General features: G+C 49.9%; 7 protein-coding genes across 7 annotated transcripts; 3 read left to right on the forward strand and 4 right to left on the reverse strand.

The window, feature by feature from the left end:
• Nucleotides 1-65: 65 nt before the first annotated feature.
• On the forward strand, nucleotides 66-6542 carry PPTG_10425 (hypothetical protein). The gene is made up of 5 exons (XM_008905122.1): nucleotides 66-232; nucleotides 319-382; nucleotides 451-815; nucleotides 884-1293; nucleotides 1367-6542. Exons 1-5 carry the CDS (start codon nucleotides 125-127, stop codon nucleotides 5703-5705), a joined length of 5286 nt encoding a protein of 1761 aa, XP_008903370.1. The 5' UTR covers nucleotides 66-124; the 3' UTR covers nucleotides 5706-6542.
• Nucleotides 5769-8182, reverse strand: PPTG_10426 (hypothetical protein; the record flags this gene model as incomplete). Its single annotated transcript, XM_008905123.1, has 2 exons — nucleotides 5769-5996; nucleotides 6059-8182. The coding sequence occupies 2 exons, from the start codon at nucleotides 8180-8182 to the stop codon at nucleotides 5769-5771; spliced, it is 2352 nt and encodes a 783-aa protein (XP_008903371.1).
• A 384-nt stretch (nucleotides 8183-8566) lies between these two features.
• On the forward strand, nucleotides 8567-9526 carry PPTG_10427 (hypothetical protein; the record flags this gene model as incomplete). The annotated part of the gene is made up of 1 exon (XM_008905124.1): nucleotides 8567-9526. One exon carries the CDS (start codon nucleotides 8567-8569, stop codon nucleotides 9524-9526), a length of 960 nt encoding a protein of 319 aa, XP_008903372.1.
• Nucleotides 9527-9910: 384 nt separating this feature from the next.
• PPTG_10428 (hypothetical protein) lies at nucleotides 9911-11416 on the forward strand (the record flags this gene model as incomplete). The annotated part of the gene is made up of 1 exon (XM_008905125.1): nucleotides 9911-11416. One exon carries the CDS (start codon nucleotides 9911-9913, stop codon nucleotides 11414-11416), a length of 1506 nt encoding a protein of 501 aa, XP_008903373.1.
• A 93-nt stretch (nucleotides 11417-11509) lies between these two features.
• Nucleotides 11510-12734, reverse strand: PPTG_10429 (hypothetical protein; the record flags this gene model as incomplete). The annotated part of the gene is made up of 7 exons (XM_008905126.1): nucleotides 11510-11555; nucleotides 11621-11689; nucleotides 11754-11956; nucleotides 12037-12136; nucleotides 12197-12237; nucleotides 12297-12443; nucleotides 12516-12734. The coding sequence occupies 7 exons, from the start codon at nucleotides 12732-12734 to the stop codon at nucleotides 11510-11512; spliced, it is 825 nt and encodes a 274-aa protein (XP_008903374.1).
• A 46-nt stretch (nucleotides 12735-12780) lies between these two features.
• On the reverse strand, nucleotides 12781-14931 carry PPTG_10430 (hypothetical protein; the record flags this gene model as incomplete). The annotated part of the gene is made up of 4 exons (XM_008905127.1): nucleotides 12781-13404; nucleotides 13474-13707; nucleotides 13775-13837; nucleotides 13906-14931. The coding sequence occupies 4 exons, from the start codon at nucleotides 14929-14931 to the stop codon at nucleotides 12781-12783; spliced, it is 1947 nt and encodes a 648-aa protein (XP_008903375.1).
• Nucleotides 14932-15586: 655 nt separating this feature from the next.
• On the reverse strand, nucleotides 15587-18614 carry PPTG_10431 (hypothetical protein; the record flags this gene model as incomplete). The annotated part of the gene is made up of 4 exons (XM_008905128.1): nucleotides 15587-17152; nucleotides 17211-17300; nucleotides 17363-17609; nucleotides 17668-18614. Coding segments are annotated over 4 exons (2546 nt in total), but the record flags the coding sequence as incomplete, so codon positions are not given.
• Between the last annotated feature and the right edge of the window lie 61 nt (nucleotides 18615-18675).

The raw sequence follows: 18675 nt of genomic DNA on the forward strand, positions 1-18675 counted from the left end.
CACAACGGCAATGTACGCACACCAAAATAATTTTTGCGGGAAATGTGACACACATTAATATGTGGTGCACACCATCAAAATCGTGCTGTTGCGTCACTCACTTCTCGTTAGTGCGGTTGGCACGATGGCAGTGCGTTCCGTGCTGCTGAGCGACATCCAGAGCGTGTTGAGTCTGGCGCGACGGCGTCATGGCTATCTTTTGTCCAGTACGAGCGGCCAGCGCTCGAAGAAGGTGCGAAAACGCTCTCTAGGCTGTAATATTACACTCCACTGATGGCTAACACTCTCGTTCTTACACTCTCGTTCTAATTGCTACAGGAGAGTCCCCTCGCGGTCTTTCAGAGTTTCTCGCTGCTTCGTGGACGTCTGCTAAAATGCGACAGTAAGTTTGGACGTTAAAATGCTGTAGGTTGTTCTCGTTTTGACGCTTTTTCGACCTTCCCGACACAGATATGGCGGAACTGTCGCCCGTGACCGTCATCAAGCCCTTTCTAGATGTAATTCGGCACGAACACGCCGGCAGTATAGTGACTGGAGCAGCTTTACAGGCTGTAATGAACTTCCTGCAGTCGTGGCCCTGGACGGACGTCAAGGACCAGAACGCGGTGGCAGATGCGGTCTCGGACATTGTGGACGCCGTGAGCCACTGCAGATTCCAAGAAACGGGCATCGAGAGCGATCAAAACGTGTTAGTACTGGTTGTACATGTGCTTCACGCGGTGGTGCGCTCTCCCTGCGGCGCCAGACTCTCGGATCACTCTATGTGGCAGCTGGTGGAGGCGCTGTATGCACTCAGTCGCGGCACTCGACACGATGTACGTTATGTTATTAATTGGTATACTAACTAATTGAATACTGATAGACTTGTTGTGTGGTCGTACAGCCGCATATCACGCTACCGCTGCGATCGACGGCCACGAACTTCCTACATGACACTGTGGCTTTCATCTTCTCTAACCCTGCTATCTATTCGGACTCAGCTCCTGCTGCTGACTCTGCAACTTCCTCTTCGGAGCCTCTGAGACCGGGATTTGGACTGCCGTGTGCTGTAAAGATTGTGGGTTTTCTCTGTCAGAAGCTGCACCAGAAAAACTACGTGCCTCCTCCTGCTCCAGACGCACCTGCCACCTCGAGTGCGAATACAACAAGTCGGCGTGAAGTCTTGCTGTCATTTACGTTGCTTCAGCGCGCACTGATGGCATGCGACGCTGAGCTCATTACGGGCGTGCCGGCGCTGATGCTTTTCATTAAGGACGATCTGTGCAGCGCCATTTTGCGCTACTGCCGACTAGGGTACGTACTGTTTTGCTTGTCTACTGGTTATTTTACGTTGATCTAAATTTCTTCTTGTTTATTTGATGTGCAGCGCCTGTGCGGACCTCATGATTCCAGTCGTGGGTCTCGAACTGATTCGACTTTTGTGGTCGAAGCTCCGCTCGGAGCTTAAAATGCAAGTGGAAGCTTTGTTTAACGGTGTGTTCTACCACACGCTGCACTGGTGTCTGGCAAATATGGATGTAAACAATCCAGACTTTCCTCATGGGGACGATACAGCCCCACCTGCCGCAGACGTGGACGGTCAGACGGATAACAACCCTGCTACGACGGTGGACGCCGCACTCGATGAGTTTTCTGGGGAGATGCTGTCCAAAACCCGACTGTACAACATCTCGTTTGAAATCCTCGACTGTTTGGTGGATTTACTGGCAGAGGCGACGTTGTTGCCGGATCTGTATGTGAACTATGACTGCGACGGCAACCGCTGCGACTTGACGCAGACTTTATTTGAGCTGCTCTCGCAGACTGCGCAGCAGTCTCATGTCGCTTGCTTCGAATCGCATGAAGAAACGCATTTCTTGTGGGCTCAGGCAGTTGGAGAGATTGCTCTTCGCGGAATGTTCAATGCATTGTATGTCTTGCATCTTCGTACGCATCCCGAGACGCCTGCAGTCAGTGACGACAGCAGCAGTGGCCCCAGCGACGAAGAAATGAATGAAGATACGCTACTGGTGGATCAGGAGACTCTAATGCCATCTGAAGACGCTGAAGAATTCGCTTCAGCTGAAGCTTTGTTCAAGAAACGACAACGTAAAAAGTTTTTTCAGCATGGCATTCAGGAATTCAACCGGAAACCACTGGCTGGCATCAAGTACTTGCAGCAGAATACGTTCCTGCCTACCCCGCTTGATAGCATGTCACTTGCGACGTTCCTGCGATCGCTTCCTCAAGGTCTGAACAAGAATGCAGTGGGGGTGTACTTGGGCGCAATGGGTAAAGAAGTCAAGGGCTTTGAGAAGACGGATATCCACGAAGCCGATACGATGGACTTCCATCGCGACGTACTCAGCAACTTTGTGCGGTCATTCAACTTTGAAGGCGAGAGTATTGTCACCGCATTGCGTATGTTCCTCGCAAGTTTCCGTCTTCCAGGAGAGGCACAACAGATTGATCGTATCTTGAACACGTTTTCGCTCCAAGTGTACGAGCAGTGTCGCGAGCGGTTCCTCATGGCGTCGGTGGACGTGGCCTATCTGCTGTCGTTCAGTCTGATTATGCTGAACACTGATCTGCACAACCCGAACATCCGACCGGACAAGAAGATGAAGCTGGCTGACTTTATCAAGAACAACAAGAATTACGGTCTGGAAGTCTCTAAGGGTCTTGACTTGCCTGAAGATTTCCTGACAGAGTTATACAACACCATTTCGAAGGACGAGATCAAGACGTTTGAAGACGGAGGCAAACACGGGGAAGTGACGAGCGATCGATGGAAAGATCTACTTAACCAGGCCGAAAGCGACCCGCGTAACTCTCGCTTGATTGTGCACCAACCCTCGCTGCATCTCCGTTCATCAAGCACACCTCGTGGCATTGGCGTCCAAGGCGCCAACTTCGCACCGCTCGCACCGGATGCGATGCGAAAAATGAAGCAGGCTCGACTCACAAAGAGCGCCTCCAGTCCTGCCGCCAAAAGCGGAACGTGGACGCAGCAAGAGAGTATGGATGGACTTGTTTCTCTGTATCCGTCGTCAGGCAACCAGTACGACCGCCACATCTTCGAGTTGGTACAGCAAAGCCTCGTTCGAGCATTCAGTAGTGTATTTCAGCAGTTTGTGGTGGATTCTCAGGCAAAGGATGCGTCACGTGGAGAAGATCTCTCGGTCGGTAGCAGCTATGAGATGCACTACGTGCCTCAGAAGAGTGCGCTTCAGCTCGCATGCAACGGCTTCGTGTTATGTGCAGCGGTGGCATCGCATCTGTCACTAGTGGAGCACTGCAACTCGCTGTTTATCCGTCTTTGCAAGTACACGGCACTGATCTCGTCGGACATTTATCCTGTGGGCTACCACGGCCGCGAGAACGGCATCTGGGTGTATTGTGACAACCAGAGTGCTCCAGTTGCGACTGCTGCCGTGCTGAAGCTCGTAAACACGTGCAGCTTGTCCCTTCACAGCCGCGCGTGGAAGTATTTCTTCCACATCGTCAGTGGATTGCGCGAGTTCCACGTCTTGCCGTCACGTATTCTGTACCCAAGTGATGATATGAAACTAGAGCTTATGACGGCCGACGAGCGTCTGGAGTTTATTGACCTGGTTTACCAGAACAAGGAAGAATTGGTACGGAAGATTGCACTCAGTGTCCAAGAACAGGAAGGCGGTAATGGAGACTCCGGTGGCTTTTTCAGTGGTGTCGCATGGCTGTTATCTGCACTCGACTCGAATCTAGGCGGCTCAGCACCGGGTTCTACCGCTCCGGTGAATCCTCACTTGTCTCCTGGATACGAGCAGTATCAGCTGAGTCCAGCGGAGCTCGCATTGCACACTGAAGACCTTATGATTGAAGGAAAGACACCAAAGAAGCAGGCTTCTGATGACCAGGACCCGAGAGGCGAGTTTGGAACGGACCAGTGGATCCGAACTACGTTGCAGCCTTATCGACTTGAGTTCTTAATGGAAGATGTGGCTAGCTTGCCATCTCGAGCCTTGGCTGAAGCCATCGAAGCTCTACACGACGAGATCTTGCTGGTGCTGCGTGGTCCTGACGAAAAAGAGTCACAAAAAGACCGGAAAAAGTCGACGAAGTTGTCGCTCAGCCAAGGAGGCTGCGTACTGTTTGAGCACCTACTGAGTCAAGTGATCGCGCTCAGTGGCTCGCTGTTTGATGGAGGTGCAGACGATGAAGATGGGATATCTGCTGTGCTGGAAGCTCACTACACGCAGATCCTGGAGTTCCTGCGACCAGTGCTATTAACGAATCACAGTCCAAGTGGATTGACGTACGAGAACGCATGCTTCTTGTTGCACAAGTCGATCAACGGATTGTTCGCGTGGGTTACGCGTACACGCAGTGACGCCAATGGGATCCTACTGGTGACTTTCTTGAACACTTTGATGGAAATGAGCGGCGATGACGAGCTGATTCGACCTTTCCTGACGTCAATTATGTGCGGATTGGATCGATACGTGGCGCTGGTAAAGCCTAGCAATTTGCACTACTCACGCATGGACTGGCTGACGATCTGCAACTTGATTAGCTGGTCAGTGGGACGCTCCCACGCAGCGTCTCATGCCTTCGGCCTGCTTGAGCGACTTGTGACGGAGAAAATCTGGAATGGAGACGGCAACGAGATTCTCATTAGCGATTGCTACACGAAGATGATCATGTTCGCGATGAAGACCTGCGACCCACGCGATTCATGGGCACCGTCGAGACCGGTCGATCTGCTGCTGTTCATGTTTGATACACTCCGTCCTGACGCGCCTAATTACGTTGAAGAACGCTTGCGCTTCTTGGGTGGGATGGCTGTTGTATCGAGACATCTGCTGTTGAATCAGATCAAACAGGAGCTTTCTAACGACCTGGTTGTGACTGCAATTGAAGGACTGAAGCACATGCTGTGTGAACACGCAGGAACAGACCAATCGTTTAAGCCCATGGCGTGGCTGGATGTGCTTCGATACGGATTGGTTCCTGTCGGTTTTGACTTGCTCAATGATGCTGAGCCCAAACATTCCGGTGGAGGGATGCACTTTGGGGATGACGAGGAAGAAACCAACTCGCCCTTCCTGTACTACAGAAGACAGCTGCCGTTTTCGGACGATGAGAGTTCGTTCAAGCACTCTAGTACGAATCACAGCGGCAAGAAGCCAATTGGTCGTCGGCGCCGACCATCAACGATGAAAGACCCGTTGGCTCTACGTCCACATGTGGTGGTGGTTCAGTTGCTGTCACTTGTGGTGTGTGAAGAACTGACGAAGCTGCAGGCATGTGCAAAGTTCAGTTCCGTGTGGGAAGATGTGGCGGAGCTGCTGGTCGGATTGCTGGAGTATACAGCTATGGAGAACCCTCCGCCATCAGGGGAAGCTGCGAGTGGAGAGGTTCTGATTGCAGCTCTGGAGCGTCGAAGCGTGCTCTCGGCTCACGAGGAGATTCTCGAACACAGCAAGGGGATCGTTAGACGCTTAGCGGTGATTCAGGACGAAGAGACCAAGGAGGAGGAAGCCAAATCGGAAGATGCTGAGAAGACTATGCAGCCTAACGTGTTGATGCAGGTACTGGAAGAGAAGTGTCACTCTAATCCGGACTTGCTGGACCAGCTCTTCTCTTCGAAAGACGAAACTGGATCGACGGGAGGACGCACTCCTCCTACTGAAGAGATCGATGGAGAGAGAGTTGACGAGAACGACAGTGACGAAGCGAGCTAAACCGATGCAGGTTAATGATTGTTCATAGATGTATGCAGATACTTAGTGGCGTGTGCTGATTGCTTAGCTGACGGGCCTAACGACTGCGTTCCCGCTCTCTGAAGTTGGACCGTGTGCATCCAGCAGACTCACAGCTTCGTCAGCCTTAGAGTAGACGGCCTGGAGCTTATCAGAGAAGCACTGAGTGAACGTCTGCGTGAGCTTGTTGATGATGACATCCTTGAGGTTGGCATCGTTCTGCTCCACTGCGATGTCGCACAACCGCTCCGTGATGTCCACTAGCTCCCTTATCTGAAGAGAGAAGACTCAATTAGCAAGAAGACAATAACGAGAGCAAACCTTCCTCTGCGTACCTGTTCACTGACACGCGATACGTTCTCTTCCAGTCGCCTGGACCCCGGGCTCTGCGGTGCATTTCCGCTTCGTACACCGGAGAGCGCCTCCGCCTTACGTACGATCTCGGCTGTGTCATCCTCAGGAGCTTTCTGCTTGTTTTGAGCGCCGACGCCAGCACGTTTCTCCAACACTTCGAGCGCTTCCTTGACATGACCCTGGACGAGAGCAATCTGCTGGATGTTCTCGGTGCAGTTGGCGTTCACATGAGTCGTAATGTGATCAAGACACTTGTGGACGTTCTCAAGTTCCACCGCCAACTTCTGCGTCTCCGCTTTCGCTGCCAGTCGCTTCTTGTTTGAGTCTTCGATCTCGCGCTTCGCTGCTGCGAGTTCCTTTGCTCGCTGTTGAACCTTCTCCGACTCTTGAACAGTAGCGAGAGCGTGCTTCAATTGAGCCACTTCGTCCGTGAGATTTTGAATCGTAGCATTACTCTGAGCAGCCTTCTCGTTTGTCTCCTCTCGAAGTTGCTTGACTTGTTGGTCGTTGTCGACATTGCGCTGGTTAACCTCCATCCTCAATCGATCAACTTCTTTTTGGAGACCGCTTTTGGCCTCGAGTAAGCTCGTCTTCTCACTGACTAGCGACTGCACAAGAGCCTTCGCCTTCTGACGTTTGTCCGTGTTCTCTTTGTTGATAGTCTCAATCGATGTCGTTAGTTCTTGATTCTTCTTCTCAAGCTGTGCACATTTTGTTTGCAGCTCCTTGAGAGTCGTCTCCGCCTTCTGGAACTCGGTGTGGACCGACTCGGAGCGTTGGCGGTGCTCTGAGCTATCAGACTTCAGCGTGCTGTGCTGCGCTTGAAGCTCAGCCATGTCCATGCTCCACTTTTTCATCTCGGCCTTCAGCGTTGCCACTTCGATCTCCTTTTCAGAGATCTTCTCGTTGAGCTTGAGATTCTGCTTCATCATATCATCGAGACGCTCCTGGGACGCTAAGTACTGCTGCTTGATGGTTTGCATCTCTCCGAGCTGAGATTGAGTCTCGGCGATCAAGCTGTCGCTACGACTTCTACCAAGGTTCACCTTCTCATAGAGTTGCGTGATCTCGGCAAGCTTCTCCTCCAGCTCGGTGCATTTGTTGCACGAATACGACGACAGCTCGTTGCTCTTGGTCTGCAGTTGGCTCTGAAGCGAGGAGATCTCGGCTTGATGCTGAAGGATCTTGGACTCGCTCTCATCCGCCCGTCGTCGGTAGCTGTCCAGCTGCTCTAACTGGAAATCCTTGTCTGATAGCTGCTTCTGGAGATGCTGGTTCTCAATCTTGTGCTGCTCTAACTGGAACTCCAGCTCTTTAGTCTTCGTTATGTCGGCTTCAAGTAGACTAGGCTCCTTCACTTGATTCTGTTGAGAGCTGAGTTCTGCTTGTAGCGAGCTTTCACGAGCCTTTAGTGAATGAATTTCAGCTTGTAGCTGACTGCGCTGCTGCTCTGATGAGGTACGCAGCGCCTCGAGCTCCTGGCGGAGACTCGTAGCTTGCTGAACTGCCTGGGCAGCATCGGCTTCTACGCTGCGTAGACGCTCACGTAAGTCGGCCATTTCAAAGTTCGCAGAGTTCAACTGAGACTGCACTGCGTTAAACTCGTCGTCAGTGTGCGAGCTAGCAGTCACCATTGGTTGAGAGAGGAAATCCATGTCCTTAGCTTGATCTGCAGCGGCCTTCGCAGCTTCAGCTGCTGCAAGAGCCTCAGTCTTTTGCTGTAGTTGAGCCTCAAGGGTACGGCATTTCTCCTTCTCAGCTTCCAATTGCGAGTTCATCGCGTCTGCAAAGGACTTGGCGCGTGTCTTAAGATCGTTCTCGCGCGCAGTTGTCTCCTTCTTGAGCTTCTCGATCTCCTCCGTCATACGCTGCTTCTCCGCGTTGTCTACAGGCCGCTGTGCTGCAGCAGCAGTGGCAGTAGCCTCTTTTAGCTTCGCCTCAAGTGTTGTGACCTTCTGCGTCTCGTTGGCCAACTGGCTGCGCATGTTGTCGACGAACGCCTTAGTCTTGGCTTTGAGCGCATTCAGCGCCTCCTCCTTGGCATGCACTTCGCCCTTCAGCCGAGCAACCTCTGCTACCGGATCTACAGCCGCCGTCGAGTCCATCGTGCCTCGCTCGCTCCTGTTCTCTCTCGCTCAGCTCGTGTGAGATGCAGAACTGCGTGGCGTCGGACGAACACGTAGCTCTCGTGACAGAAATACCTCGCAGGGATGACATGCATGAGGAACCCCATTTAGATCTGCAGCTTTCGTTTTGGCAACATCCATTCATTGCACGAGCCATATTTAGTAAGCAACAAGGCCCAGACGCCTCGTTACCGTTGCAAAAGCGGCTCACCGTTATCTTCAACACCGTTATCTTCAATTCAGAGTGCATGTGCAACTTCAACTTGAAACATTCACTCCTTTTAGTCACTAAAACGACTTGCTCAAACCACTGACATATTTCTGTTTTATTACAACTTAGAAATATATTATTTTACAGAACAAATGGACTCAGGAGGCAACGGCTCCTTGGTTGGTGACGTGCACAGCAGCGGCGGTGACATCGATTCGCTGCTCACGAACGACGCAGATGTGGCGAAACAGACTGCGCGCCGTCTCCACGAGCCGTACGAGCGGCATCGTGCCCACGACCTGCGCGCGGAGTGCTATCGACGCGGTATCCGCCCCATCAAGAAAGGGCCGAACGCTAATGACAATAAAGGGGGATACATTGACTTACTTCGCAGAAACGACGGCACCATTCCTTCTGTTCAAGGACCCCCTTCCAGTAATAGTATCCACCAAATATCCAAACGAGGCGATGAAGAGACCGAGAATGAGAGCGTCAGCAATGGCGGCGACAACAACGAAGCCCAGATTATTAGCAATATGACTAATAAGAGGAAACTTCCCACCATGACCATGCAGACCCAAACAGAAACTACCTCCGCTGGGGAACTACAAGGATTCTACGAAGGAGGTCAACCGAGTTTGGTGTCAGTGCTGCCGATGCAGTACCCGTCATCAAACATGGGCAAGCCTACGACCTCTTCGGCCAATAATCCGACGACGGACTTGGAGATTTTGAGCGGGATCGCCAATTCTTATACTCAGAACACGTCAGGCGATGGACAATTATGCGGCAATTGTAGAACAGTTGTCACGGATCAGTTGATGGAGTCCATTCGACTGGGCAAGACCAAGATGAAGCTACAGGAGTGGCAGAAAATGGCCGAACAACGCGATCGAGATACGCATCACTTGAAGGAGGTGCTGGACATTTTACAGGATTTACGGAAATCGTACCGAGAGGCGCAGATGCATGGGATGAACCACGAGATTCTGGTCGAGCTGCAGGATGATATCGCGTTTTTTCGGAGTTTGAAAGAACAGAGCAAGGAACGGATGCGACAGGCGATGCAAGACGCTCGTGAGCGCTCCAACACTTCGAACGCCACGGCGTAACTATTAGGGAGATCAATTGGCTTCTTCAAATTCTACATCTGGTTAGATCTTACGCGTTGCAGTGTGGAGAATCGATGTTGGTTCCTGACGAGAATTCGTGGATATTTGATGTCGTGGTTGGACAAAGTTAGATGAAACAGGACAATGGTATGTGCAGGAAGTACAGAATCTGATAACGAGCACACACAAGGATTTTGGCGCTGTATTATCTGCATACTTGAAATGTAAGATCATCGCAAGACTGAAGCGCGCTTGTGAGACTAATGAATTCGTTGAACTTGAACATGTCAACTGAGTTGTCATTTTCGAAAAGATCGAACGTCTAGCTGCCATTTGTGAACTCGCCAGCTTCGTCCACAAGCCAGACTACGAGCTCTTGACGCCATGACTGCTCATTTTGAGGTAGCTACCCCAACGTACAACCCAGCCGAGTCACCGCCTCTCCGTGGATCGACTGCATTGGGACTACCTGATCCTCCTCCTAGACTCTCTACGTTCTCACACCTCGACCTGAACGACGCTGGTGAGAGTAAACACACTGTTGGGTGTTCAGTGGGGATGCTCGTGTTGCTCTCCTTACCACGGATGGCTACCAATATGGCTTGGTCGGCGCAATGGGCCGCTCTGGGCCCGTACCTCGGTACAATGCTGCCACCGTTTGCGGTGCAGCTCACACAACTGATCGGTCCGCTCTCCGGTATCCTCGTAGCACCGACAATTGGTGTCTTGAGTGATCGCAGCTTGAATAAGTGGGGACGTCGTCGCCCGTATTTGGTCTACGGAGCGGTAACAAGTGCAGCGTGTTGGGTGCTCATGGGAAACACACGCGAGCTGGGGGAGCTACTGGGTGACTCGGGCGATAATCGTCCATGGACTGCATGGCTCACGATCCTGTTCTACACATGGATGGATATCACTGTGAATGTGGTCCAAACGCCAGCATTCCTCATCATCAGTGACTTCGCTGGAGACCGACAGACTCTTGGAGCTAGTATCGGACAGGCCAGCTCGACACTGGGCTCTATTTGGGTGGCTGGCTACATCTACATGTTCGGTGCTGCCCATTTAACGCTGCGTTGGTTTCTCGGCATGCTCTCAGTGACCATGCTGGCTTCTGTGGGTGCTGTGTGCGTGTTTGCCAGAGAGGAAGCGCCAGTTTCAAAGGACTTGGAGTTGGGACCAGACGAAGAAGTTCCTAGCGCAATGAAGCGGATAGGAGAAGCCTTCTCCTCCATTTTCTACGGCTTGAAGACGTTGCCTCGCACGCTGACTATCTACTGTGTAGTGTTCTTCTGTATCCAGTTTGGATTTACAGCCTACAATGGCAGCAAGGGACAGTTCTTCGGTATCGAGGTTTACGGCGGTAACTCAACCGATGCAGACGTTTGCGGGCCTGATGAGTGTACAGGGAGTCAAGAACGCTACAACGACGGCGTACAGATGGCTGGAGGTCTCGCGGACTTGCTGTTTAATGTGTTCGGATACTTGTACTCGTGGGTGCTTCCGTTCCTGGTCTATCGTGTTGGTACGCGTTGGGTCATCACTGTCGCGTGCATCCCACAGGCACTGCTGATGGTCATGGCTTTCACGAAAGTTGTCGCTGTGGACGTGACGATTGTTGTCCTGACTGCCATCACACAGGCCACCGTCTTCGCACTCATCGTGCCTATCATCGTGCACGTCTTCGGTACCTCTGCGCATGTTGGAATGTATGTTGGTGCCGTGAACTCAGCCAATTGTGTAGGCCAGTTAGTCAATTTCTTGATTGGCGCAGCGCTCGTGGAGACGTCGCTCGGATACGCTTTGCCGGTGTTTGCGGGAGGCGCATTCTCGTTTGTAGGTGCACTGATAAGTCTCGTTTTGCTACGGATTGATATGCACTTCATGTAAAAGTGGTACCTTTAAATTAAGCAATGATGATGAAATTTCATTACCATCTTAACCAATTTCCATACTGAGCTTACTATTCATGATTGGCTTGCCTCAGAACATGTTTCGGCGTCCAGTGTACCCCACTGTTGTCCCGTGGCTGGAAGAATCGCACAGATTATCGTTAGTCTTTGTCCTCACAAGGCGTTATAATGTAGTACTCACTAGTTTTCTGCTAGGAGTGTCTTGGATGCTGCGTTTGTGTAGCTCTCCGGTAGATGGCGTTCTGGTGGTCTGTACAGGGATAGTGAAGCGTAAAATTCAGGTACCTCAATACTCGTCATATCATGTAACGCACGGGTGTAGTCCGTTGAGGTCCTCGGCTGCAACGAGCTTTCCAATACCAGCGAGTAAGGAGCGACGCGAGTCAATACGACGACCAGAAAGTGATCCACTGCTGCCACTTTTGCTAAGCGATGGTGATCCTTGTCCACTTCCCAACGATGATGAGGGGGATTGGGTGCGTGCAGAATTTTGTTGCGACCCACGGCCTTGCTCATACTGATTAAAGACGCACGATAGTAATTCTGTTAGCGCATGAGAGCTATTACATCCATGCGAATTAGCTGCCTATCAAATACCATTGGCGTCACGTGGCGTTTGGGTTGTGAATTCTGTCTCGTTCCTAGCACAAATGTGTCTTTGGGAGTAGCCTCCATCGACGTTTGTGATGCATACGATCTAGATCCAGAGGCACCTAGTCAGCCGGTGAATATGGACTTAATAACTGCTTTCACCTACGTTTTCCAGTCGTTGGTGCTAACACTGCTACCAGGTCCAACCTACAGACAACGACATTACTCAGTTTCCTTTTGATAACTGCAAATCTGGTAACTCTTACCTGATAGACAGCACTTTGAAAAGGAATTCCAGGCACTTGCTCGCCCGATGGATTCTGCTGAGGCTCAAACAGTTTCTTTCCTGATATTGTTGATTTTTCGGCCTCATCACGAGGCATGATGCCACCTTTCTCATCGTACGTTAGACTCTACACCGTGAATCATGCAGTAAGGTTAGTTTGTACAGCAACCAAAACAATGGTGGAGAACTACGTTCATACGTCTTTGACTCCTGATTGATTCGTGTAGAAGCGCTTCTTGTACGAACGACGCACGTAGCCTCCCCAGTCTGCATCAGGGTGATCAGGGTCGTACTTGTCCGCAACGTGTGGAATCATAGGTGACGAAATCTGGTTATCGGAGGTTTCTTCACGATCACGAGGTACTCCAGAATCGAAGCGCGCCATCTCAGCTTGCGTTTGAAGGAAGCTTTTCTTCATAGCTTCACTACAATTGTGCTCTGCTTCGAGAAGATTGGGCAGTTTCTTATGTGACTCGTCGGCGATTAATCTCCTCTATCTGTTCCGAAATGAGATTCATGTGATGTTGGACATCACTCGAAAACAGTTGAAAAGACGTTCGCATCGATTTCATGACCCCACTCAGCGTCTCCACGCGTTGTGTCACAGACGTGACTCGCTCGTTGTACACTACACGATTGAGTTTCGAGGTAGACACACCGTCCTGATTGGTAGATCGATCTTCGTTCAGGTTAGCTGCAGCAGCTACGGTTTTTTTGGCTTTCCACTGCATGGGAGGAAGTTTGTACTTGTCCTGAAGTGTCGTAGGTCCAGAGGGATGGGGTTCCTCCACGCGCGTTTCTTCAAGTTCAATGGTGGCGACTTCTTCTTGAGCCTCCTCACGCTCGAGCTTTTGCTCATCGTTTTCACTCTTTTCTTGCTCGCTATTTTCTCTTTCAAACTCCGAGGATGCCTCAACAGTCTCAACCGCAGCCTTCGTTAACAGACCAACAACTTGTAGAGATTTGGCTGTCACAGCCAATGATATAGGGTATCGAAAGGTGTGATCTGGAGTCGGATTCGCTAGAGTTTTGGCAAACTCAGAAGAGCTTGGTAGTAGAACGACGCTTTTTACGGATTTGGTTGGAATCTGCGCGCACAGAGAGAACAGAGATAAGTGAATCGCTTCAAAATTCAGCGCTGGGGTTAGAAAGCTCACCATAAATGAGGGGAAACCAAGCGAGTCTCGCACTGACGGCCAAATTAAACGATACCGCTTGGATGGTTCGTCGCCAACTTCTGTAATCTTTATCCGCCATGTTCTCCAACGCATTTCTGAGGTGATGTGAAACTCAAACCCAGCAGCATCCTCCGAGTTGTTCTCAACATATTTAATCGGCTCAGAAATGGTTCGAACGGCATCGTGTGTGCCCGACGCTAAACCGGGATATATCTAGCAGAGGACAACATACAGTGAGCAATCAATCGAAGTCTAAATACAATCATGCAGTGATTCAAACCTGAACAACTCTCAAGTCAACGGCACCTCGCGCTTCGTCATTTCCTTGAACGAGTTTTAGTATCTGTCAATACATTGCAATATTTAAAACCCTTCATCTCCTCAGCCTTAGCATCATTTGCAACCACGTACGCTCAGCGATCCGTCTTGTTTGCCTGCAAGAATAAAAAGCTTCTGTTGATCTCGAATATTGCACATCCACCACCGGAGACTTGTATATGTAGATTCTATTGCGTTGATTCCTAAAGTATGAACAATGCGAACGTGCTCCAGTGGGTTGTCACGCGCTATCACTCCGGAACGAGAACACACACTAAGCTCCAGTCGTTTGCCCATATTTTGCTGCATTTTTGAAGAAATGTCACGCACATCATATTGAAAATCTCTGAAATTGATCAGCGACAGTCGTCCATTAGCATCTCCGACCAGCAGATATCGACCATCGTGGTCGAACTCGGCAGTAACCAAGCTGTCCGATTGCTTGATCTGCGCCAGGCACACCTGTCGATCACTAAACCGCTCTTTCCAGCTGAATACGCCAAACACTTTTGAGTCCTCAAGTAGAATCAGCACAGACCCTGCATCTGGCGTCATGTCATGGCGAAAACCTTGCATGCTCCGAATACTCTTCCCTCCAACCCCCACAACAGGTTCCACGAAGCTAAAGTAAACTTGAACGGAGGTTGCAACTTTAAGAAGCTTTTCGCTATTTGCAGCATCAGTAAATTGGGTGGCAGAACCAGCATACAATCGGAATCCGAGCAGCAAAACGGGAAACACGGTACTTTCAGTTCCCGAAATCTCGGATTCCGGAACGTCCAAGAGAGCGCCGACCAGCAGAAAACCGGGAACGGGAAATGATACACACGTCGTCACAACACTTTCCAGATCTGGTGAGATGTCGCCCTTCAGGCTTGAGCTACGGAGGCGAGATACATGGTCTGAGATCGAGATTTGGTGCAGGAACGCGAAAGGATGTAATCTGTTATTGCAGATACCATATACGTCGACGAAGCGGCCATTCGCGATCGTGACCACGCGAGTTTTGTGGCAAAGAGCGATGCACTGACTGTCACTTCCTTTGAGTTGGGAGCTGATGCGAGTAGAAGACTCCACAGGCACGCCAAGGTCGAGCACCTCGAGCCGATCTTCCACCATGACCCGGTAAACTGAAGTGTTAAGTTTACGCCACTATCTGATTGGTAAGAAATCGTAAACTGTCTTATTTGATACAGTACTATCAATTCTCACAGGTTAAGTGATGTGCCGAACACGAAAATTCGTCGGTCCATCCTGACCAGTCAGCTTTCCGCCACTCTTCTGTCTCGATCAGTGTCGAATTTACTGCGGCGGACAAGAAGCTGCTTTCTGGACTCGCCACGATGCATGTGTGTATTGCATTGGTTATATGTACAATTTGGGAGCGATGGAGTGAAGATACCTATTTCGTTACTTCGTGAAAGGAGCGAGGACCGTTTTGGTCTCTCCTCCTTCTGTGAGCATTACACTTTGTCATAGTTACACTGACCATCCGCCATTCCACCAGTTATGCAATGTTTGGTAGTTGCACATTCTAGTAATAGTATGTGTTAGTAAAGTTTAGTCAGAGTGATCGAAGCTGAAGAATGAGAATTTTCCAGCCAAATAATGATTCATCAGCACCAACGCTGCAATTCCACAGCGGCTGTTCTGTTGATAAACTCCCCTACAACTGACTTCACGCGAATAATGTTGGCACAACTCTAGCATTTTTCATAAGAGTGATCGAGAGAAGTTCTAATTTTTGTCGTGGCAGAAATGATGAAGTATTTCTCCCTTGGTTTTTGCATTATTTTTCCAGGGGCAGCACCAACGACCCATGGGGAGGATAGTTCTCTTGAGACAAAAACCTGAGCTTTTCCGCTGCTTGCATATTGTGTGTATGGATGTTTAAACGAAATCCCACAGTTAGTGGTCTGCTTAAAGCAAGGTAGAACCAACTATGCGTATGCGAATTCACATCGCTCCTCAGACACGGTACATCTTGCACTGGCCATCTGAAGTTCCCCCCTACCACTACAAGTGCTAGTAGTAGTACTACATGTATTTATTTGCACGGCACTAGAGTTTTTGATACCTCACCTAGAATGAGGTTGCCGGGAGGAAAACGTACCGGATCGAGTTAGCGAAACCCTCTTAGCTAAATGTCCCTGATGAATTCTCGGTAGTAAGCCGAAAATGTTCCAACCTTCCAGAATACACGTGACTCCACTTGTACCAGCCTCAGCATGCACAATGTGAACTCCTTGTAAATGTCGAGCGCACATGTCGTAAAACTCCAGCAATAAATGTTCTTCGCTCTTTTCTTCGGTCGATTCTGTTGCGTTGGTACCTTGCTGGTTCGCTTCGTGGCCATGGTGAGTTGCCATCTTCATTTCCTGTTGAAAACCATTGTGCAGCTTTGGCTCGGACGATTTCGTTGTTTCAGCTGCTCGTGACGTTGGGTGGTGTCCATGTGCTGTTCGCGTTCCAGCTCTAACGTAGCTAGAATCATCAAACTCGGCACGTAACGAGTCTCCTTTAGCTTTCCACTCTTCAGCTAAGCCACCGGGAGTATCAAACACATGCTTGAGTAGCTTAAACCATTCAGGTGAGAGTACACTACGAAACCATGGATTCTCTCGAAGTGCAGAGCCTAGATTGGTAAAAGACCACAATGAGCTCAACTGCTGTGAGTGTTGAAGTGCATTAGCAACACGCCGAAGCGATTTGATCAGCATATGCTGGCGGCTTTCAGTTTTAATCTCTGCAAACACCGGATTTTGAGGATTTCTCACTTCACGGTCATCTCGATTTGGTGCCGATGATCGCTGGTTCGGCATTAACGATTTATCCTTCTTCTGCTCTCGTTCAGCATTCATTTGTGCAATATACTCAGCGTCCTCGAGCTCATGAGCCAGCTCGGCTTCGAGGTGATACGCTACTTGTGAGATAATCTGAGCCCAAGCCTGCCGGCTCAGCCGTACGTCCATTTGAGCTCGACAAGACCATTGAGCTCCGATATTGAAGTTCTTCGTAACCAGTATATCCTCCAATGAGTGGCTACACAGAAAACGTAGCGAAAACCGCTGAAGGAGGTGGTCAAACTGCATTGACGAAGGCAGGCCGAGCGACTGCATCACATGGTACAGATCCATCTTGCCTGTAAACAAAATTACCAGTCGAATCACCACGGACGGCGACCCACTAGCACTGGTATTTGTTGGCCCCATGCGTAGCTGCTGCTTTGATGGTAGCGAGACAAACCAGCGATGAAAGAATGGGAGAGATTCGATATGATCTCGGAAATATTCTCCAATAAACCAAGTTATCCGGTCAACCAGGAGATGCGAATCGTTTTCTGAAAAATAAAATAAGTCAACTCGGTTATATAATGGACGCCCCAGTATCAAACAAACCTTTCGTGCCGCTCCGACAAGCTAAATCAATGTATAGGAAACACTCAGCTCCACGTTCGAGGTATTTAAGCTCATGAAGCGTAGCGGCAGCTAGAAAAGCGCTGTCATAATTAGTTTTTCGATGCTGTAAATGCGTTAGATATTTTACTTACAATCGGCGTCTGAGTTGTACGTGATATGAATGGTCGAAGTTGTGGCAAACTTTGGTCCAATATCCATTTTTAACATGTAGTCACCGCGGTCGCTACCAGGAGTACGCGATAGCAGACAACTTGCTGATAACATCCCAGTCGATGCTACTTGGCGCACACACGTGAGAGCCCAGTAAACTCGTCGCTTGAGTCGTCTCAACGCACAGAAGGACTGCAGCCTGCATTGCAAGAAGAATTGACGCCAGAGCTGTGGCGATACGCACATTAGACAATACTATCCACTCAAAAATTGCAACTCAACTTACTGTCTTCAGCGCTGGAGACCACGATGAGAAAACGAGACTCAGCAGTCCGACTTGGCAGATTCGAGGCTGCTCTTCATTATTTCCAGTCTTATTAGGGAGACCTTCGTTCGTAAATCGGAGTGCTGACTGCTGTCGATATCCAAACAATCTTAATGTACGCTTTAACTGATGAATAAAACGCTGACATCGTGCATGTTGATATCTCCTTTCAATGATTTCTATCGTCTCTTCGCTTGTCAGTAGAATCCCCGTCTCCGCCAATAGATACTGCGCGGCTTTAGCAGTGACAGTACCCATTGGATCATCAACATACTCGTCAAAAAGCCGCTTAATCATTGTCACTTTCTCTACTTCCTCCCACTGCAGTGAAATCCCCAAACTTGCCAGATCTCGTTGCAATGGCTGGTCCTCTTCTACCAACTCTCGATACATTTTAAACCCTTCGAACGTGAGTTTTCCTTCCTCATCCAGCTCGCACATATCACTCGTATACATCCTCCAGATCTCTGGACTGCCCTCAAATGCTCTCAACTCCACAGAATCCGTCGAACACTTTAAGCCTACCATGTATTCGCGGAACTCTTCGTGAGTCCATTTATCGTCCCTATCTGCGTCAAAAAGACTCCAAATCCGTCGACATTTGGCCTTACCCAACGGTGTCAGTCTCCAATGATACCGGACTGGGTCAGGAGCATCGAAATTAAAGCGATGGGATGCATAACGAGCCAGAGTTGCTTTAGAAACGTGCTCAACCTGTCGAAGGAAGAGCGAACTCGAGAGTCCATCCCAGTGGACATTGGTCGACTCCAACCAGTACGCACTATTGTAGCCATTCGTGACAGCTCCAGCTTCTCTCAGAGAGTTCTCTACAGCTCTCAGACTCGTGCGGATCTCGTGACGTCGCTCTAAAATCGCCTCTTCATTTGCAGCGACTGCTTCCTCCATTGTATGTAAATGTAGCTTGAAGCGCTCCGATCTTTCGAATACGGCGGCATTTGATTCGCTGGA

Source organism: Phytophthora parasitica, assembly GCF_000247585.1.
Source record: "Phytophthora parasitica INRA-310 unplaced genomic scaffold supercont2.19, whole genome shotgun sequence".
Lineage (NCBI taxonomy): Eukaryota > Oomycota > Peronosporomycetes > Peronosporales > Peronosporaceae > Phytophthora > Phytophthora nicotianae.